At 38.7% G+C, this 20,516-nt stretch overlaps 1 protein-coding gene across 9 annotated transcripts in view; it reads left to right on the top strand.

Moving 5' to 3' along the window:
• Positions 1-7,004: 7,004 nt before the first annotated feature.
• CCDC170 (coiled-coil domain containing 170) overlaps positions 7,005-20,516 on the top strand; it is a 45,679-nt gene continuing 32,167 nt past the window's right edge. The window contains exons 1-6 of one of the 9 annotated variants that reach the window (XM_068677113.1): positions 7,166-7,384; positions 8,861-8,938; positions 10,331-10,358; positions 11,241-11,261; positions 16,343-16,474; positions 19,453-19,709. In XM_068677113.1, the coding sequence (XP_068533214.1) occupies positions 10,344-10,358; positions 11,241-11,261; positions 16,343-16,474; positions 19,453-19,709 (425 nt within the window). In that variant the 5' untranslated portion in view covers positions 7,166-7,384; positions 8,861-8,938; positions 10,331-10,343. Of the gene's footprint in view, positions 7,134-7,165; positions 7,646-8,860; positions 8,939-10,330; positions 10,359-11,240; positions 11,262-16,342; positions 16,475-19,452; positions 19,710-20,516 lie in introns of those variants that run through there. The other 8 variants (XM_068677112.1, XM_068677114.1, XM_068677108.1 and 5 more) reach the window with 8 other exon arrangements.

The following is a 20,516-nucleotide window of genomic DNA, read 5'->3' on the forward strand; positions in this document are numbered from 1 at the left end:
GTTTGTGTTCTTCTTTCTTTTCACTTCTGAAAGTATATTCATATTTCAAAGTTGCAAGGTCAAATATTCAAAAACTAAAATGCTAGGAATTTCAGGAGGCAATACAATACTAAATACTGGTGGGATTCTAGTTTTGGGACCTGAACTTAGTCATTTCCTTTGTATCTCTGGCTTACTACATCTAAAGGATGAATTCATGTCCATCCCCAACCATTTGAATAACTGTAAGTTAGAAATCCAGTCGAGAGCTAAAGGTCAGATGGACTGTCTCTGTCCGGAGAGAGCTCAGGGAGGCTCCAGATGTGGTGCTTTGATCAAATACATAAATGGTATGATGAGTCTGGGCACTGGAGCCTCAGTTTCTCATCTTTGAAAATGCTGTTAACTTGTTTCAAATGCACTTTGAAGCAACAGCTTTGGGTCAAGAGCAGAGAGGTGGATGTTGTGGAATAGGTGCACTGAAAACTTCCTGCCTAGTCCAAGGAAGCAAAATAATTAGCAGAAAGAACCTGATCTTCTCTGGATGGATGATTTTTGAGGTGCTCACTTAAGCTGCTGGAGAGGTTTGAAAGTTGTAACTCATTTTGCAGTCTATTAAGTCAGCATGTCTTTTACCCCTCACAAAGGAAAGTTTTGTAATTATTAGCGTGACAACCTAATTACATCAAGAATACACATACATAACTTCCAGATACCTAATTGCTTGGCTTCTATAGCTGTAACTGCAACGTGTCATTTACAGACAGGATGGAATATGCATTACACTTTTCCATTTGTTGGTTGCCTGTTACAAAAAGTTTACAAAAAGTAAAATTCAGATTTCCAATAAAGAAAAGAAGCGATGCTGAAATTCCGGTGTTATATTCTCCCGTGCTACAAGGTAGGAGCAGGACTGGTACTCTATAGGTTATAGGTTAGTTGAAAATAGTGTATACATTTAGGAAGTGCTTTCCGAGGTATTCAGCATTAACTACTTGTGTAAGTACAGCTTCATGAAAGGGAAACCTGTGCCTACTTCATTCAGGTGGAATATACTGTTATTAGACAGCATAAAGCATGTGTTACAACAATAGCATACGTTATAGCATAATTATTTTCTTGATTGTCCAGGAAAGTTGCTTCTGTACATCAGTTATAACTAATTGCCCAAAATGCTTCTACAACATACCCCAGGAGCTACTGATTCGTATACCCAAATTCTTGAGGTTTTCCTTTCATGTGCCATTTGAGTATTTATAGCAGAAATAAGGGCATTTTCAGTAATTCCAAGGACCACCACAGACCAATGTCTTGACACATTTTTTGTGTGCGTGTGTGCTACCTCTTGAGGAACTGTATTTGTAAATCAGTTCTTGAGAGATAACAATGACTTCCATCTGTGATGAAACAGTGGGAAAAGTAGGGTCACTGGCACAGCAAAAGCCAGTATAAAAACCAAGTACTTCATAATTTGTTAGGTAAGATATGTACAATAAGTCTATGTATTTGAGGCTGTAAGATGAGCTGTTATAAAATAAACTGATCTAGAAAATAAGTTGATGGTATGACTGGAAACTGATTTAAGAATATTGAAATAAATGATATACTTCTGTGCAAAAGTTGAACATCGTACTGTTTCAATGGGTGGAAAAGCCAAGTTAAAGTAATTCAGGTCGAAGTTCCTGTTGTTTTTCCTCTGAAGTGGATTTTATTTAAATGCCAATAAAGCTTATTTATTCTGTGAAGTTTTGAAAGACATAGATGCAAGAGTTCCAACATTTTTTTCCCTAATACTGCCATGTCTCAAACTTTTTACCTTGTTACAATTACCGATATTCTTGTTAATTTCAAAACCCTAAAAAGCATTGAGAATCTGTCGAAATACATGTGACAGCTACTTACTAAGCCTAGTGCAGCTGGTGTAGTTGTTATGAGGATCATTTCCCAAACCAATAGGTGCTCCATATGTTCTCAGCAAAAATGGAAATACTTAAGTGTTTGGCTCGGTGTAACTAAAATATTTCTAAACCACTTTGTTTTACATGCACTACTAATGTTCCATAAAACTTAACTGTTGCTGTTGAAATAGTTGCTTTAAAGTTCATAGTGTATTTGCATTCATGGTTGAACTACTTAATTTGTTCTTTGATGTGAAGCATATTTATCTCTAGTACTCTGTCAGCATAGGAAAATGTTCACTCTGTTGCCCAGAGTGTACCACTATTAAATGTTTTCATTCTAAAAAGTTAAACTGTATATAAAATAATAATTCCAAAGTGGAATTTTATACAGAATTGCTAGTTTTCATGAAATGTTTTGTTTGCTTAGAGGCTTTTTGTTTATCTAAAATACAGAGAAAAAGTATAGAATTATTTTCATTTAAGGCAAAAATATAAGTTGAAAATCACCTCTGACTTACTTAAGGAGTTTAAAAATAAAACTGTGAAAATCTGTTGTTTAAAATGTTTCTTTTATTTCTTTACAATATGGTAGCAAACAGAGTGTAGAAGTTCTTCCTACACCATAGGCAATTTATATTTCTTGGTTGTGAAAATAAATGGAGTACACTTATGTCATAAATACGTGTAGACAAATTAATCCAGTTTCTGGCTCAGCTTCATAGTTGTGAATTCCAAAGATAAACTGTGAGGAGGGGGTTTATTGATGTGTCAGGCTTTGGAATGGGTTACCCAGGGAAGCAGTGGAGTCACCATCCTTGGAGGGTGATTGGATATCCTGAGGGTGAAGGAAAGATTGGACCTGGTGCTTAGGGACACAGTTTAGTGGATGGCATTGGTGGTAAGGTGATGGTTGGACCAGGTGATCTTAAGGTCTCTTCCAACCTTAATCATTCTATGATTCTTTTTTTTGGTTTGGGGTATTTTTTTTTTCCTCTTTCACTTCCATTGGGAAAGATGTCATTATGATCATATAAAATGAATAAACATTCAGTGTTTGTATGCTGCTTTTATCACTTTTCAGTAAACTAAATGATCATAATCTTTCAAGCTTATGTTTGAAATGTGAATTTCATTTTTTTTTATTTTTGAAATGTGAATTTTCAAAAAAAAAAAAAAAAAAGTGAAGACATTTCCATGCTTGTAGGATTTTTTTTGATCATTCTTGTGATCCTACCTATTTCTTCCAAGTCTTTTACGGCGTCAAAGATTTGGAACTGAGCAGACTAAAGTAAGATATATCAAGGTGCATGTTAGGGGGTTTAATGATCCCACACAATGTCTCCATGGGTTTAGCTGAGTTGTGCAGGTTCACATGGGCTGAGGACAGTTAAACTCAGTATTTCACAAAAAAAAAAAAAAAAAAAAAAAGGCACTGCCATTTTGTTTAGGCAGAGGAACAACTAGTCTTTATCAGGTTAGTTAATCTTCAAGTTTGTCCACTGTCAGATTTCTGATAGTAACTGGTATCAGACACAACTGACACACACAGACATATGCCCATAATCCTCTTAGTTTGTGTTATTGTCTGATTTTCCCATGAGTCTAATTTTTCTTTATAGTTGTATTAATACCTTTTTCACCTTCAAGTCTCTAAATGTATTATAAAATTGCCTCCAGAGAGGCAGTATCTTCCTTTAGTAAGAGTCATACTTTCAAGTATTTGCTCTCTACATCATATTGTCTGCCACTAGCTGTGATTTGTGCGTCAACTGATAAAAGAGAAATGGAAGTAAGTCCTGTCTTCAATTCTTGATCATTTTTTGAAGTAGGTAAGTTGAAGGTAAGGCATTCCAAGAAAACTGTGCCACGGGATGTGATACTGGTGATCTGGTGATCTTGGGGGTGTGTGTGAGGTGAGGGGGACAGTGCAGCTTGGTGTTGGGGCACACTGCGCTTCTGGAGCTGATACCTTTGGGAAGGCAAGCATGAACCTTGGCGTGTCATGCCCATGACTTATGTGCCCAATATTTGTAAAAATGTGACTGTTTCAGGTATTCTAGCTGAATTTGAAGACCTTTAGGTCCTAGAGACTAAATTTACCCTGAGTCTCTTTTGGGGAAATAACAGTTCGTTTTCCTTTTTAACGTTGCTAGCATAATAGTCTCTTCTACTTCATCTATAGTTGCCTTTACATGAGTGTCTGAAATGTGTATATGTATTCAAGTCATGTTACCTTCTCAATGTGGTATTGATGTCAGTGGCTTGAGGTCAAAACCACTTATTTTTATACAGTATTAATCAAAAATGTATCTTTCAAAACTAAAATATTTTGATTCAATCTTTTAATCAGTTATTATGATATATTTTTAAAAGATAATCTGCGAATAGAATTACTAAATCAACAAAACTTTCTATTTAGAGAGTAGAGCGACTTTAGTAGGTACATGAGTTCAAGAGATTCTGTATGGTTATTTTCTCAGGCTGAGGCTCTCCCTGTAATTTCTGTAACACAACATTAAGAATTCCATTCATGTAAAAGATTCCTTGAAATGATTTTTAACTAAAAATTCAGAATTAATCTTTCCTAATTTTTTATGTCCTCACCGTTAAAGAAAAAGAAACACTTGAATCCTTTTGAGAGCTCTACCTGTAGTATTTAGCAAACAAGCCTAAAACATTTTTAGTGTTATCATGCTGTACTAAGATATGTTTCATGGTTGAATGTCTTGAAGTACTGTACTACCTCAAACTACCACATTCTTTTCCAGTGTTAAATGAAATTTCTGCTTTTCTTCATCCTCTTTTTCTTGCCCCTCTTGTTACTCTTGCTACAGTTCAGCATTTGTTTTTTTTAAAGGTGAATAATTTTGTAGCACTACTCTAAGGCACAGTTTTATAAACATTCTCTCAGTATCACAAAGGGCATAGAAGTAGCTGAAGTTTGGCTCTTGAACCAGCTGTGGCACTGCAGGATTAGTGATGAGGAAATGCACTCAAACATGTACTTAGCGTTAGGACAAGGTTTCACAGTCATTTAATCATGCATCTGCACACTGCTCTGGTAGTGGGACAGTTTGGGCTGCTGTCAAGATGCTGAACTAGAGATTTTTGATTTCGGGAAAGATGTTAAAACTTACACCAGATATATGCTGGTGTTCATGCAAGACGATCAGTACAAATTTAACCTGTCAAATATATTGAATATTTTGAAGTGCAGAATGAGTTCCTGTGGGCTCAGCACTTTGCACCATGTGGCTGTAGCACCTTTGAGCCAGTACAGTGAGTCCTGCACTGCTGGAGCACGGGGCGAGACTGACCCACAGCCGCCTGTGCTTCCCAGCAGTCGCTGACCCCATGAGGTCCTGCTGTTCCCTCGTGCTGGCTGCAGCGCGTACCCGATCCTGCGCAGAGCCCTTCCATGCATCCTGTTAGTAAAAGCTGCTCTCTGTTTCGGAGACAGTAAGGAGGAAGTGAAACACATCAGAGGGAGCAGTTGTCATCTCGGCCACTGATGGTCACTGTGGCTTTTCCCAGGCTGAGGTGGAGACTTAAGGCTCCCTCCACTCTGTGCTGCCCAGACAGAGCCACAGCATGGCTCATGCCACTCTCAGCTCTGTTTCCCCTGCTCTATTCCCAGCTTTACTTTGTCCCAGTTAATCTTTTTTTTTTTTTTCCTCCTTTAATCAGTTTAGCGCACATTGCTCAACATGGCAGGTTCCATCTGAGGGATGGCATCACCTAGCTCTGTGCTTCAAGCGATGTCGCATTTTAAAATATGCTATCTACACTGGCACTCCTGGGCATGGAGGAGGGGGGGAGATTCTCTGTTACTGGCAGAAACAGTGAAATAGCATCAGGTGCACAGAGGGGAGGAGAAAAAAAGGTAGTGTGGACATGCACATTTAGATAACAGCAAACAGTCCTTAGCACATTTTTATTTTTTTTTATATTGAGCTTGCAGCCTGAGTGTGGCAGTCTCTAAATAATGAATTGATCACTCAGAGATGTATTCTTAATACATAATAATAAAACAGTACTAGCCTTAGCTTTTCAATTTTATTCTCTGGGAAACACAAATACATCAGTATTCATAGAAACAGAAGAAAAGCTGTCATACTTTCTGATTTGAGTACAGAAATCACATACAATGGCACTGTTCCTTGCAGGTGTGTGTGACAGGCTTGATTAAGCAGCTCCAAAGTAAGTGATATACAGCACCAATATGCCTGCATATCCGAAGGTTTCTTTTCCTTCCTTTTTTACCTTCCTCTTTTCCTTCCCTTTTCTTAATGCTAGCTGCAGTTCCTCTGTTCCCATGTTTATCTACTTTATTTGGAAGGGAGGTGAGGAGGAGGCCTCCCCTGTCTGCTGGAGTTATTTTTGCTCTAATGAAGGCAGCCTGTTCTCCCTGTGCTGTGTGGACTACTCATTTCCCAGTCTCTTGAAGAAGAAGAGGAGGAAACTGCCTGAGCAAGAGCATGGTGTCATTTGCTCCGTGGGCCTCCACCTTGATTTCTTGAGGAAAAAAAGGTAATTTTCTCAGATCTGTGAAGTGCTCTTGTTCAGAGTATTTGAAGTGGAAAAAACTTCTGTGAACATCCCTTCAAAAAGATGGGTCACTTCCAGGCACTTCCCAAATCAGCGGACATCTTGTGTTCTCCACCTCCCAATCACTGTTGCTGCAGTTCTGGGCACGAGGCTTGGCCCTCTAGTCTGGCAGAAAAAGACCTGGGGGTGCTGGTCAACAGCCTTCTGACCATGTGCCAAGAAGGGCAACAGCAGCCTGGCTTGTATCAGGAATAGTGTAGCCAGCAGGACCAGGGAGGTGATCGTCCCCTTGTGTTCATCTCTGGTGAGGCTGCACCTTGAGCACTGTGTTCAGCTTTGGGCTCCTCACTACAAGGACATCGAGGCCCTGGAGCGTGTCCAGAGCAGGGCTATGAAGCTGGTGAAGGGCCTGGAGCACAAGTCCTGTGAGGAGCGGCTGAGGGAGCTGGGGGAGTTTGGGCTGGGGAAGCGGAGGCTCAGGGGAGACCTTATTGCTCTCTGCAACTGCCTGAAAGAAAGTTGTAGTGAGGCGGGTGCTGATCTTTTTTTCTCAGGTGGCAGGTGATAGCATGTGAGGAAATAGAGTACAGTTGTGAAACGGGAGGTTTAGAGTGGGTATCGGGAAGAATATCTTCACAAGAAGGGTGGTTACGCATTGGAGCAGGTTGCCAAGGGAGTTACCATCCCTGACGGTATTTAAGAGAGGTGTGGATGCAGTGCTTAGGGGCATAGTTTTGTGGTGGGACTCAGTAGGTCAGATGGATAGTTGGGCTTGATGGTCTTGAAGGTCTTTCCCAACATAAATGATTCTGTGATTCAGTGGAGGTGGCTTTGTGGTGCAGCGTGCTGCTGTCCTGTTTACAGGGAAAACAAAGAGGTTGTGGCTGCAAGGTCAACGCGCCTGCACCACTCCCGTTAACTCAATCTTCAGATCTCACATTTGTGCTGCTGCCCGGGTGTGTTTTCACTACTGCCCCATGGCGAGTGGCAACTAGCCCCAGCAGAGGGGCGAGGCAGCATTTACACGAGACTGGCCCCATGGTATGCGCGGCCTCCATACCCAGCGAGCCGGGCCCGCCCGCGTTGCCTTGGGGACGGAGCCAGCGCGGCGGCCGCCATCAGCTCCGAGCAGATTTGGGAAAAAGCTTTCCCGGTCTCCAGGAGTTTTCTGTTGGCTGTTTCTGTGGAGGGCGGCTGGCTGGAACCCGCTCTCACCGGTTATCTTTTCGATTTAAAATTTGTTAATACCTTTATTTTAACAATTTCTGCAGCTGCAGGACTTTGCCTGGTGGTGGGTGTGTGCTTCAATCCCACCTCGCCAAACTTGAGCCGGTCGTTAGAGCTTATCTTTGCAAACTCAAGGACGAAATCTCTCCTTGTTAATGTTGCAGAAGGGAGGGTCTGTCATCTAGCAGGAATTTACGGTTATCTAAGAATTTCTTCCTCGCCTTTCTTGCTGCTTTGAAACCGGTTCGCTGGCTTTGATGTGAATTTAGAGGAGACACCCAAGGAGATTGCTTGGAAGAACCCAGCTCGTTTCTGCTGAAGATAGAGCAGAAAATTTGTAACAGTTTCTTTTTCTGAAGGGAAAACTATTTGTTAGTGTGCGAATAGCTTGGTATGCCCCTTATAGTTGAATGCCAGTTGTGTAATTACACTATATAACAAAAAATACAGAGGTTTTGTGTGTTGCAGGATTGCTTGCTGTTATATTAACCATGCTTGTTTTAACCTGGCTGCAGAGTTTTCATTAGCACAGCTTAGTTAGGGAACTGACAGCAGCTCTGTCCCGTGTCCCACTGACCTGGAGTCAGCAGGCTGTGAGCAGTTCTGCGGAGGCTCAGGAGCACATCAAGAAAATTGTGTTTATAAATTGTGGGCTACAAAAGGCAAATCGATCCAGAGCACGAGCTGGTCCTAACTGTGTTTATGCCTACACATTCAAATATATCACAAATATCTGGCTTGTATTGCACATAGGTAAAACACAATAGGTGTTGTAGGAAAAGTGCAGGAGTGTTGGCATTCCTTGGTGGTCTGTTTTCAAATCTTTCTTTTAAACAAATCTCTTACAAAAGTCATATAACACTATTCAAGAATGATGAAGTAAAGCCCATAGAACAAGTGAGCTGCAAAAATCCCTGCCTAAGCACTTAATTTTGTTGTATTTTACTCCTAATTCTTGTCTTGGCAATTACTGTTTTTATTATTTTGGCACTAAACACATCAGCTCTTCCTCATTATTCATTTTGGAAAATCAATAATACAAAGTGTCTTGGGAGATTTAAATTCCTTAATTTAGCCCTGCTGCCAAAGGGTGAAGTGGAAAAAAGAACAACATATCAAATAATATTTACAGTAACTGATCCTTTTGTTTCTGCCTTGAGAAGACTGCTGTCTTTTGTCATACTAAATTTATTGTTTACATTTAGATGCAAAGTCACCTCTTCCTAACAGAGAGGAAAATGAAAAAATGTTGCTGCTTTAACTTCTGCTTGTAGTAGTAGAGGGTAAGATTAAAATTTTGATTGTTGTGCAACTTTCATCTGGGCCCATTACTCAAGCCTCTTCAGTAGATAAACAACACCAGACACTGATTTTTATCTTTTGGTAATACCTTTTTAATGATTACTGCAAAGGGAGGGGGGTAGGGCTAAGCAATACCCTCCTGAAAGGAATTTAGAAAATCTCTTTGCTAATTATTTGGGCTTTTGAGAATGTTTTACTTATTTTTGCGTGTTTCTAGATCTACGCTAAGGCATAAAAAACCCTCCACAGGCATATAACTCCCCCACTACCCAACCCAACATCTTTAATATTACATGCAACTTTTAAGGTTGATATTCATAAAGCAGTATTAATGCAAATATTTTGAGATCTCTGATGGCAGGCAAATTGTCCAAAGTATTACTGATAAAGAAGGTAGGCTTACCCAAAATATACATACAAGCTGGTTAATTTATGAACTTTTTTTTTTTTTTTCCTGTAAGAGACTGGTTCGTTGTGGTCTGTTTTCATGTGATTTAACAAAATCTGACTTGTGTAATAGTGCCTCACCTTTCTCGCACTCATGGGTGTGTTTAGCTGCTGTGGCTATTCTGAAGCTATGTGCATGCTGGCTGGCTGGCTGCTGTTGCCAAGTTAATTCTGCACTGGCCAAGTGTTATCTGCTTTCCCTTCATTCACTAATGACTCTGAAAACTGGCAACTGCCTGATTTTCATGAAACTTGTAGACATTTAGCTTTTTATTGTGCAGGTTTTATGAAACATATATATTCTAAAACTTTTTTTTTGTTGTTGTTGTTAGTATAGGTTCTTTTGCAAAATACAATAAAAGTTCAATGATCCCCTGAATGCTGAGGTAGATTTCTTTCCTTTAAAATCAATTTATACAAGAAAGTTTTAAAAGTGGCCTTGTTAGAACATATTTTGATTGTTTTGTCAGAACATTAAGATAATCTGGTTCTGGATGACAACAGACTTTTAATATTACATTTCTAACTGTAGTTAGAATAGTCACAATCAAAACATGGTGCTTAAGCTCCCTTTTCTGGTTGTTGAGCACATGCCGAATGAATTCCTATTGTTCTCCATTGTCCTGGGACTAAAATTTCCTTGTGATTCTGAATTTTGTATTGAATTTTTTCAATTGCATGTTCATCTCAGTATTTTATATTGGATGTCATCTTCATTCTAGTTGCAACAAATAATAATCATCTGTGCTGCTGTGTTGGGAAAATGTATTGAATTTTCAGAAATTAGAACAATTTTTATGCATATATATACCCGTAAGCATAAAGTTGCATTAGGAAGAAAAATAGCTTCAGATTTTTTTTTTTTGTTTTCAGAATACAAAGTATTATCAACTGTTTTCAACTATTTTTTTTTTTTTTCCATTTAGAATCAAAGGAAAAATGGAACCAACAAAGGTTTGTGAGTCATTATTTATTTTTGGTCTGCCAATCCAAATGTGCCTAAGTGCTTGGGAAACAGGAAGATTAAATCCCTGCCCTGAGTAGTGTCCATCTGCTATGGCCAAGAGGCAAGGAAAGACTGTACTTGCAGATCACTCAGTGTAGTGGTTAGTGATTACTTTTTGAGGGCTTTCTATTTTTGTAGATATTTAAAAATATATATATTTTTGGGAAAGAGGGGGGAGCAGAGGTAGCAGTGTTTGCCAGGGTCGAAATTAGAAGTGTGGCAGGAAAGGACATTGTTAATAAAGGAAAAGCTGATAAAAGCAGAATGGGAGTGACTGACTTGAACAGCTGATGGATTTTGAAGTGTATGGGAAGGTATAAATCTAGTGAATATTGTTAATGTTCTGTCAATTCTGTATTAAGTGAAGTTTGCCAATTACAGGCCAGATTCCAAAATGGTGGAAATGGTTATCTGGTAAAAAATGAAAAAACAAACAAAAAAAAACAAAACAAAACACAACACCTAATAACAATGATGTCCTTATGTTGTTCATCCCCTAAATAATGTCTATTGCTAACGCAGCCAAAGGTTTAAGTAAATATTACTCTCTAATATATTGTAAATATAGATTTATCTTCTGTTTGGCATTGGAAGTGAAATGAAAGCTTATTTGGTGGTAAATAGCTGCTAAATGGGAAGGGATACAAATTTCATAATGTGAATGGGTGAAACACTTAAACCCCAGACTGCTCATTGAATTGTAATATATGAAGGTTTCTCCTGTGTACTGCCTCTTATTCTTTTAGCACATTATTCATTTTATTCACTTAACTGTAATCAGTATAAACTATGTAGTACTCATAAGACATTACAAATCTGATTTTTTCCAGGGAGTGATGAAATCCCCACAGGTACGTTGTAAATCTTACCCGTGTAGTAGAGTCATGCCCAGTTAATGGAGTTGCTATATGAATGACTAATGACCAGACTTGTGAATAGCTGCTGGCAAAACGTGGAAAGTTATTTACTTAAATAGTAAGACATGTACGCTCCCTCCCCTTCTCCCCCGAATGTGATAATTATAGCAGCTTTCCTAGTGTGGTGTCACAGTGATTTCGTATTTGCTAAGGCACGTGAGAACTGCTTCTATAAATCTCATTAAAACCATAAATGTGTGAACGGTAATTCCTATTGACTTTAGCACCTGGCTTATTTTAAACCTCTTTTAAATCATTCTGAATGTATATCTTTACCTCTCTAAAATACTCGCTATTTTAAAATCTACCTTTGTAAAACAGATGTGGGTTTTATCAATTCCATCTGTAAAGGGCTTTCTTACATTGATTATTGCTGAGGAACAAGGTCCTTCTTCAGCTGTGATCTGTAATTTTATTATTTCATCAGTTTTGAGACGTATTCCCTCTTTCTGTAGAGTCAGAAGCAGTTGTCTTTGTTTATGGAAGAAAAAGAAAATGTACACCAATACAGTAATATAAATATAATAGCATACAAATAATGTAAACAGTGTTACTATTTGCTAGCAGTGGCTTTAGTTTTGGAGCCATGCTGTACCACAGGATGAAACAAAGCTCTCTACCTCAAAGAATTCCATGTGGTTGTACACTATGAAACAAGTGGAATAAAGCAAAAAGAAGACAAAGTAGCAAAACGATGGCCCATGCCTTGCCTTACTCCCTCAGAATGATGATAAAGCATTGAGAAAATTGGCAGCCCTTTTATCTCCGAGGCTGTGCTTTGCTGTACATGACCATGAGCTGTGCTGTGTGTATCAGTCTGGCTTGATGAGAGTGGCAACTCCTCTGTGAAGGAGCACTGCTGAGTGTCTTTGAGAAGATGAATGTGATTAAGCTTGATGGATGTAATCCAGTCTCTACTAGGGAACTGAAGAAAGATTAAAGAGTTGACGATATTATAAAAACTAATCCAAACTAATTTACCTTCTGCCACAGTCCAAACTAGTAGTTTTGCCTTATTCCTCAGGGATTTCTGTATGTGTTTCTTGATAGAGGGTTATTTTACTACATATTCACCTGTTTAGAAAAATGTTCTTTTTTTTTTTTTTTTTTTTTTTTTTTTTCCTATTTAGACTGGACAGGAGCTGAACTTCTAATTTATCTCAGCCTGGAAACCAGTGCCAATGTAGAATGAAGTAGAAGGGCTATATGTCACACTTTAACTACAAAATAATATGTGCAAGAGTCTCTATTAACCTCCTGTAAACTCTGGATGCTCCTTTAACATCGTGGTTTCTGGCTTAAGGAAACCTTAAAGAACTTGGAACTTTCTTATCAAACCATCAGATGACTGTCTCCATGCAACATGTAGCCAAAGGAAAGGCATCTGAGACACACCCTTTGTGCTCAAAAAGAGGAAGCCGCTGGCAGGGAGTTCTTAGGTTCAGCCCTGCAACCCCATAGGAGGCTCTGAAGTTGAAGTAGCTTTTACTAGCTGTGGTGTGTAAGCTCTCACTTAAGACTGCTGTGGCACTTGAGGACTGAAGGAAAGCAAACATGATGTTTTTTTTTTTTTTTTTAATTAGGAGGATATTTCATTTACATGTGTTTATCTTATTGAGAAAGCTGTGTCGAAAGTGCAGTGTTGAGTGGACAGGGGGTTCTGTTATGTTTTAATAAGCTGTAAGCTCTAAATGCAAGTTTTTATGCTTTCAGTTTTAGTGTGTGTAGTTTTCAGCTATATACATACTCTATTACTCAGATAGTTCCAGTTGCTGCTTATAGTAACCATCTGGCCTTCTCTTTTTGTGTATCTTGTAGCAGTCGGTTATGAACATAGTTGCACACTGCATAGGAAGCTTGTAAGTTTATGTCAGCAGAATGTGTGCTTCTGGCATTTTCTGAAAATGTTGTTTCAGAGAATGGATTTTGGTCAGTTAAAAGACAGGTGGGAGCTACTTGTTCTCCACCTGCTTATTTCCTTTTGATCATATAGGTTGTGCAACTGTGATCATCAGGAAACTCAGCTCTTCCAAGGTTGCTGTGTAGGTTTTTGCTCCTCCTTCATTCCCCTCATTTCAGGGGAATGAGGTAAAACAAGGTAAAAAACAAAACAAACAAACACACACAAAAAAGAAAAAAAAAAAAAGGCAGGGAAAGGAACAGAAAGCTAAGTGTTCTCTTTCTGGGACCTTTGGCTCAGTCAGCCTTAAAGATGGCTTGTGATTCACTTTGTCATCCACTCGTGGAGACAGATGAATGTACAAGAATGGGAACGAGATAAATATGTGAGAAAACAGTTCACGCAAAGAGCTAATGGTGTATGCTGCTCACTTTTGATGTGGGTTTCTCTTTTTAACTCTAAAAGCCTAGGTATGTCCAAAAGGTGAGAGAAGGCAAAAAACTATTTCTGCTCCCAGTTGTGTTAGTAAGCGTTACACATCCAGTTATACAGTCTGCTGAAGAGAGGCACTGTTTAATTTCTTTTTTAATTGATTGAATGTGAATTGTTCCAGATTGCTAGTTTCCTAGTCCTTACAACCTTTTTTTTTTTTTTTTAATTTTTTTTTTTAATAGACTGGCAATCAAATAAAAAAAATAGGGCATTTTATGTGTGTAAATGCATGTGCCACCACGCACTGACCAAACTATAAAAATATATAAAACCTATGTTAATAGGATCCAGAGACAACTGATGAATCAGATCCGTCTAGTTTATGTTAGCTGCACCCGCCTTTCAATGTGTGTGGCTACACTATGAATGAAATCCCTACAGGCTTTTCTATTGCTCCTCAGTGTTCATCAGTGCTACTTCTTCTAGTGGCCTGCCACAGAAAATTTTCAAGCTTTTCTATTCAAATGAATATTTTAATCCATGGATCTTACCAGTACTTACCAGCTTGTTACAGGAGGGTAATATTCTATTTAGAATGGAAATATATTTTATTACAGAAAAATATTTTCTTTCCAGATAATTGTTCAGGAATAACCTTTGCATCTAAATAATGGTACTACGGAGAATGAGTTTTAATTTTCAAGTACAACAAGCCTATACAAATTGCTTCTTTCTACATGGAGTTAGTACTACTTAATTACATAGAATGGCACTGTAGCTCATTAAAAAATCATGAATGGCTTTCAAAAATAATTTTAGCTGTAAATCTGCCTCCGTGTGTTGCTTGAAAATAGCATGTTGCAGGCTGGCACCCCCTTTGCTGGCCATCAGGAATGGCATGGAGTGAAGACAACACCTTGCCTGTCACCACTGGAATACCTAGTTTCGAGGGCAGGCATGAACTGGTGGAGATTTGCATTTTGTGACACGTACCTAAAAGCATTAGTATTGCAGTTTTGTTTTAGTCCTGTGTGGGAGCTGATAGAATAAAATTCTCTTGTTCTGTCCTCTAACATGTGTGTTCCTAGTATCACCTAAATAGACTTCAATTCTGAAGATGCTAAATTACATCATTTTATACTTGTGGTCGACTGAAAAAATGCTCTGTCTAATGGAACTCCTAGCAAGACCTCAGGTCTCAATTTTCATATTGAAAGATTTAAATAACAAAGACCAAGAAATCCACTGCATTTGTGCTCTACTGTAGAAGAAATGTACAAAAATGAGAAAGCGTATTGAAAAGAGTCAAAAAGGCACAATTAAAGAATTGTAGTCTTGAAAGTGGTCTGAAGGAGACTGTGCTGGAAGCACAAAGCCAGTACTTGCCATCTATTAGTGGGGTTTGAAAAAGGATGAAAGAAAGTCAGTATAGTAACGGTGATTGCCGGGGACAAGAAAGTATCATTCAAAAAGCTGAAATTATGCCCAAAATTCATAGTAAGAACTCAAAAGGACCTGTAGCCATGGCTGATTAAAAGTAAAAGCACAGCTGGGCAAGCCTAAAACTGACTTTGAGAAACAGATGGAGGCCTGAGTAGGGGTGGACTCTTCAACCTGGTAGAAAGACAGTGGAGGTGAGATGTGATAGAAAGCTGCAGAATCACATGTGGCACAGAGAAGATTGATAGCCATTGTTTTTTCCCCACTCTTTCAATGTAAAATTATGGGGGCATTCGGAGTAACTGCAGTCTGAAAAACAAAGTTGTTCTTTGTATAAGAGACACTTAAGTAGATCATTGCCAAGAAAACATTTTGGATGAAAGTTGACATGGGCTGAAGGAGTGAGTGGAGAGGTTTGTAGACAGGGGCCTTTTGAGTGTTCCTAAATTCATGGAAACTGCAGGGAATAACCTGAACTGAAAATAATTGGAGGCTATGAAATTGCTGAGGGGGAATATCTTGCATACTTATGCTGAATCTGCTAATGGCCACTGTTAATGGAAGGAGGAGCAGGTTAGCCCTTTATGGAGATTCATATGATCTACCTTTATTTTCTTCCTCCTTATTTATGAGTTAAATTATTCTGTCTTTATGTAATACAACTGCAAATTCTGTCTTGAAAGTTGCAAGATACCCTCATAAACACTGAGGATTCAGAGTTACGCCTTCACAATTTGTGAGTGTGTTGGCAGCAGTCTGTTGTGTGGTGGGAAGTGCTGAGAGATGAGAACAACACTGACTAGAAGCAGCATGCAGAAGAATCAAATAACTCCGTAGTTGTGATTTTCAGTTGTACTTGAAATTTTTAATCTCTCATTACTTCCCCCCCCCCCCATACTGCTGAATTGAAATATAGATACACAAAGCAGCTTAACATTAGCCTACCCCTTTCTAGAGGCCATGGGCATTGGCTCATGTTAAGAATAGAAAGGCCTTTCTCTAACAAGTGTGTTGCTTTCCTGACATACTCTAGTACTGATGTTGATGGCTTAAATTGCAGGTGAAAGTGGTGACTGATAGAGAAATGACTGTTTACCTTACATTACAATAAGAGTGAGTTACTCTGGAAACAACATGCTTGGAACAGAGTCCCTTTAGTAGCTGAAAGAAACAAAAAGGCTCTGAAGCAAAAATGTTTTAAATTGTGATGTCTAATGGCTTTGTTTTCACATTGTCTCCCCAGGAGTCTCACGATCACTTTCTTTTGGATATTCCTGTCACCAGAGAGCAGATGAACTGCTATCGAGCTGCAGCAGAGACTGCTCAAAGCGAACTTGCAGCACTTTCAGTGAAGTATGATTGTGCTCAATCAGAGGTATATTTTAAAATACCTCCAAATACTTCTCGACATTTGAAGATTTTCTACAGTATCTTTCTGCTGAGAATAGAAAGTTTGCAGAAAGTCTAAAAATTCTTGAGTTTATTACAAACTTTTTGGTTCTTATAATATTCTTTTTTTTTTTTTTTAATTTCTTTTTAGCACTCTGATGTGATTTTTACTCTGCTTGATTCTGTGCTCAAGAACCATGAGTTTATATTTCCAAGATTCGAACCACTCTAGCTTTTTATCATCATCATGCAATAGTAAATGCAATATTTTGTAATTAAATCTGAAAGTTAATATTTAGAAATTGTGGTTGTATAAAAGTTCTGACAGATGTCCTGTTGTTGTTGCTATTAACTTCAGAGATAACTGCCCATCCTCACCCATTTCTCCAATTTATTGAGTTATGACTGAAAATTTGCATTGCTTGCATCACCAGTGAAGTTGTGTTTGAGCTAGTGAGGTTGATTTTAACTGGAGAACCTATATCCATCCTCTTCTGCTGTCTCTGTTGTGTGGATGGAAGTTTTCAGGAGAGAGAATTTATTACAGGATAATTTTCAGAGTTTCTGTGTTTTCATGCTTAATTTTTGTTAACGTAGGACCAAATAAGGTTGATTTGATACAATGCAGCAATGCAGGTGGTGGTCAGTTTCAAAACAGAGTCGATATTTGCCTCTAAGAGAAATGCAAAGGTTCATGTTTATTTCCACAGATTTAGGTGTATATATTCATAAGTATACACAGATATAAGTATACATAAAATACATAAGTATACATAGATAAGTATACATAACATTTCATAGAGATGCAAACATTCATCCAACTAGTTCTTCAAATGTCTGTACACATTACAAATATGTATTTCTCTTGCACTCTGTAAAGTGCTTTGAGAGACACTTGCATAGCTTCTGAACCTTAAAAAAGAGTCAATGAAATAAAATTTATTTCACTGTAGATGGCTGAACATGGGAAGAGGAAGAACATGTAATATTATAGAAGAATGAATTGTTTATTAAGTATCCAGTCAGAACTGCAGGGATGAGTGTCTATCAGCTGAGTGTGACTTTGATCAGTTGATCCTGAAATTACTGCAGAGATCCTTTACAGTTAATTGCTATCTAGGATCAGTACTCTAATTTTCTTTTTTTTGCAAAGTAGTACAGAATTCCATGTTCTCATGGACAGATTTTTTTTACTGGAAATCTCGAATGGCTTTATTGCCAGCATGACCGACTGATTTATAGAATCTTTCAGCACTGTTCTTGCAAAACAAAAGAATAGTCAAGAAAGCAGCTGTTCATGCTCTTCTTAATAAAGACCTTCATGACCCAGCTGAGGTCAGAGCCCAGTTATGCTGAGCACTCTTAAAATTCATAATATGGGATTATTCTTGTTTTTTTTCTGCTGTTGGAACTGACCACAAAGGCAATAGACAGAGGAAAAAATATCACATTTTTCAGATGGGGAGTTGAACCACAGAGAAAATTTTAAGGTTATGAACACTTTAAGCTACCATAAATTGGTTTAACTGCCAAACAAAGCAATTGTGTTGTTCCTTCAGCAGCTTGTTTCCTTTCCCACACTGTCCTATCCCTTGCCTTGGCACAAATGTCTGTCTTATGGTGTGCTGGACTGTGGAACAGATCCACCTGAAGCATAAAGCCTTTCCTTCTGGGTTGTTTTTTGAGCCGGATCAGTTTCCTGATCTATTTCACCTCATTGCCATAGGAGTATTTCTGCTAGTGCAAAGAAGAGGGCAGAGTATGGACATGAAGCCTATGAGACTGGGAAAAGATGGAGCAGCTTTTCTTGAAATCAGAGCTGGTTTATGTCAGCTCCAAAGACAGTGGCTTTTCCTCCTGGAATTTCCTCCTGGAATTTCACTCTGAGCATCTTAGGTTTGGTCACAACAGAAGCTCTTGGTAGAACCATGAATTTTCTGACCTCCTGTATTGCAGCTTGATGTCTTAAATATTCAATGATGTTTGCCACAAGTTAAAAGCCCTGCTGCTTATAGCTGGAATTGTCAGGGAAGCTGAAATCAATCCTTAGCACTTCTAATAGTAAAAGTTTTGCTTTAAATTATATGTTGCTTTTAACAAGTAAAATAGTTGAACTGAAGTTTTGTGTGTGCCTAGTGCATCTGCCTGAAGCTTAATCTTTTGTAGAAGTCTGTAGCATAAATAATTCAATGGGAAACGGTACTTCAGCAAAAAGAAAGAGGGGAAGGTAAAGAAAAATGAACGAACTCCATGAACTGTTGTGAGGCTCTAACATCTCTGGATCAGGTTCTTAACATTTGGCAGTAATCTCCTTCCTCCTCCTCCTTAGAAGGCTCTCTTGCTGTTTCTGTGTAAATCCAGCTACATTTCATTGAATCATCTGACCAAAAAATAACTGTTTGCATAAGCTGGAAAGAGGTTACCTTAAAGCACAAATCTCCAGAAACTTCTTTGCCTCTGAATATGCTACAAATCATCAAAAAGTTCCACTCTCATAAAACAGGATACTTTGCCATTACATCTCCCCACAGCTATACGTTATTTGTGGAATTGTGCACCAGAATTGGGAACAGGGAGAAGGCAGGCAAAAAAGAAAAAGAGGGAATGGTGGTATTAATAACTCTATTGTAAGGCAGCTGCATAAGGGGGGGGGGAGTGAGTTAAGGTTGTGTGTGAGAAGTAACGTGGGTATTTCCTAATTCTGTATTTCTGAGCAGATTTGTCTTCCAGGCAGAGAGTTTATATTAAGTTGTATTACATAAAAAAAAGTTTTTCTTTTTCCTATTATTTTCTTTTAGTAATATAAAATTGTCTCCCTCCACTCAGTTTCATAGTGATAGAAGACTGTCTTTTCACAAGACTGTGCTTCTTGTCATGTTATTGAACTTTTAATGCAGGCAAACATTTCAGTCTGCACAAAATTATCTTTCCTTTTTAATTAATTTTCTCCTTTTCTGTTTATAGCTTCTAGAACTCAGGTCCAGAATGGTCTCTAAGGAAGCCTCTTTTCAAGAGCTGAAGGCTGAAGCTGAACACTACAAGGAAAACAATGCTAGACAGGCATCTCTTCTCCTGTCTTTGCAAGCCCGAGTTCGAGAGACAGAGGAAGAGTCCAGTATGCTTGCCACTTCTAAAAAACAGGCTGAGCTGACAGCACAGGCAGCATCCAAAGAAAACTGTGAGCTGAAGGAGAAACTTCATGAGCAAAATGCCAAACTTAAGTAAGATTCATGTGAGATGAGAAGCAATTTTTGATGACAGGAAGCTGCAGTTGTCAACAGAAAAATAAGTTGGTGGGCAGAATTTACAACAGAATTCAGATCTGCAGTTACGTTTTGTAAAAAAATTGTACCTGAGTGTGTGGAAAGTATTGAAATTTGTATTTTGGTTCGAGTTGTTAGACCATAAACGGGGTTTTAAGAGTTGTGTCCTTTGGAGAAGAAATCACTATAATGAGTCAGCTTGGTGAAACCACAATATTTACACTCTCCCCTCCTGCAAAAAAAAAAAAAAAAAAAAAAAGAGGAATTGGCTTAGTGGCTGCACTTGGAGAGTAGTGATCTATGTCCAGGTGGAGACTGATGACAGGCGGTGTCCCTCAGAGGTCTGTCCTGGGACCAGTGCTTTTCAATATCTTCATCAGTGAAATAGATGATGGGATTGAGGGCACCCTCAGCAAGTTTGCAGATGACATCAAGCTGAGTGATGCTGTTGGTACAACAGAAGGAAGGGATGTCATCCAAAGGGGCACAGACAGACTGGAGAAGTGGGCCCATGTGAATTGCATGAGGTTCAACAAGTCCAATTGCAAGGTGCTGCATCTGGGTCAGGGAAATCCTGGACATGAGTATGGGCTGGGAGAGCTCATTGAGAGCAGTCCTGCAAAGAAGGACTTGGGGGATTCTGGTAGACAGAAGGTGAGACATGAGCCAGCAGTGTGTGCTTGCAATCCAGAAGTCCAACTGCATCCTGGGCTGCAACAATAGAGGAGTGGCCAGCAGGAAAGGGAGGTGAGTTTTTTCCCTCTA

This window comes from Anas acuta, chromosome 3 (genome assembly GCF_963932015.1).
Source record: "Anas acuta chromosome 3, bAnaAcu1.1, whole genome shotgun sequence".
Classification (NCBI taxonomy): domain Eukaryota; kingdom Metazoa; phylum Chordata; class Aves; order Anseriformes; family Anatidae; genus Anas; species Anas acuta.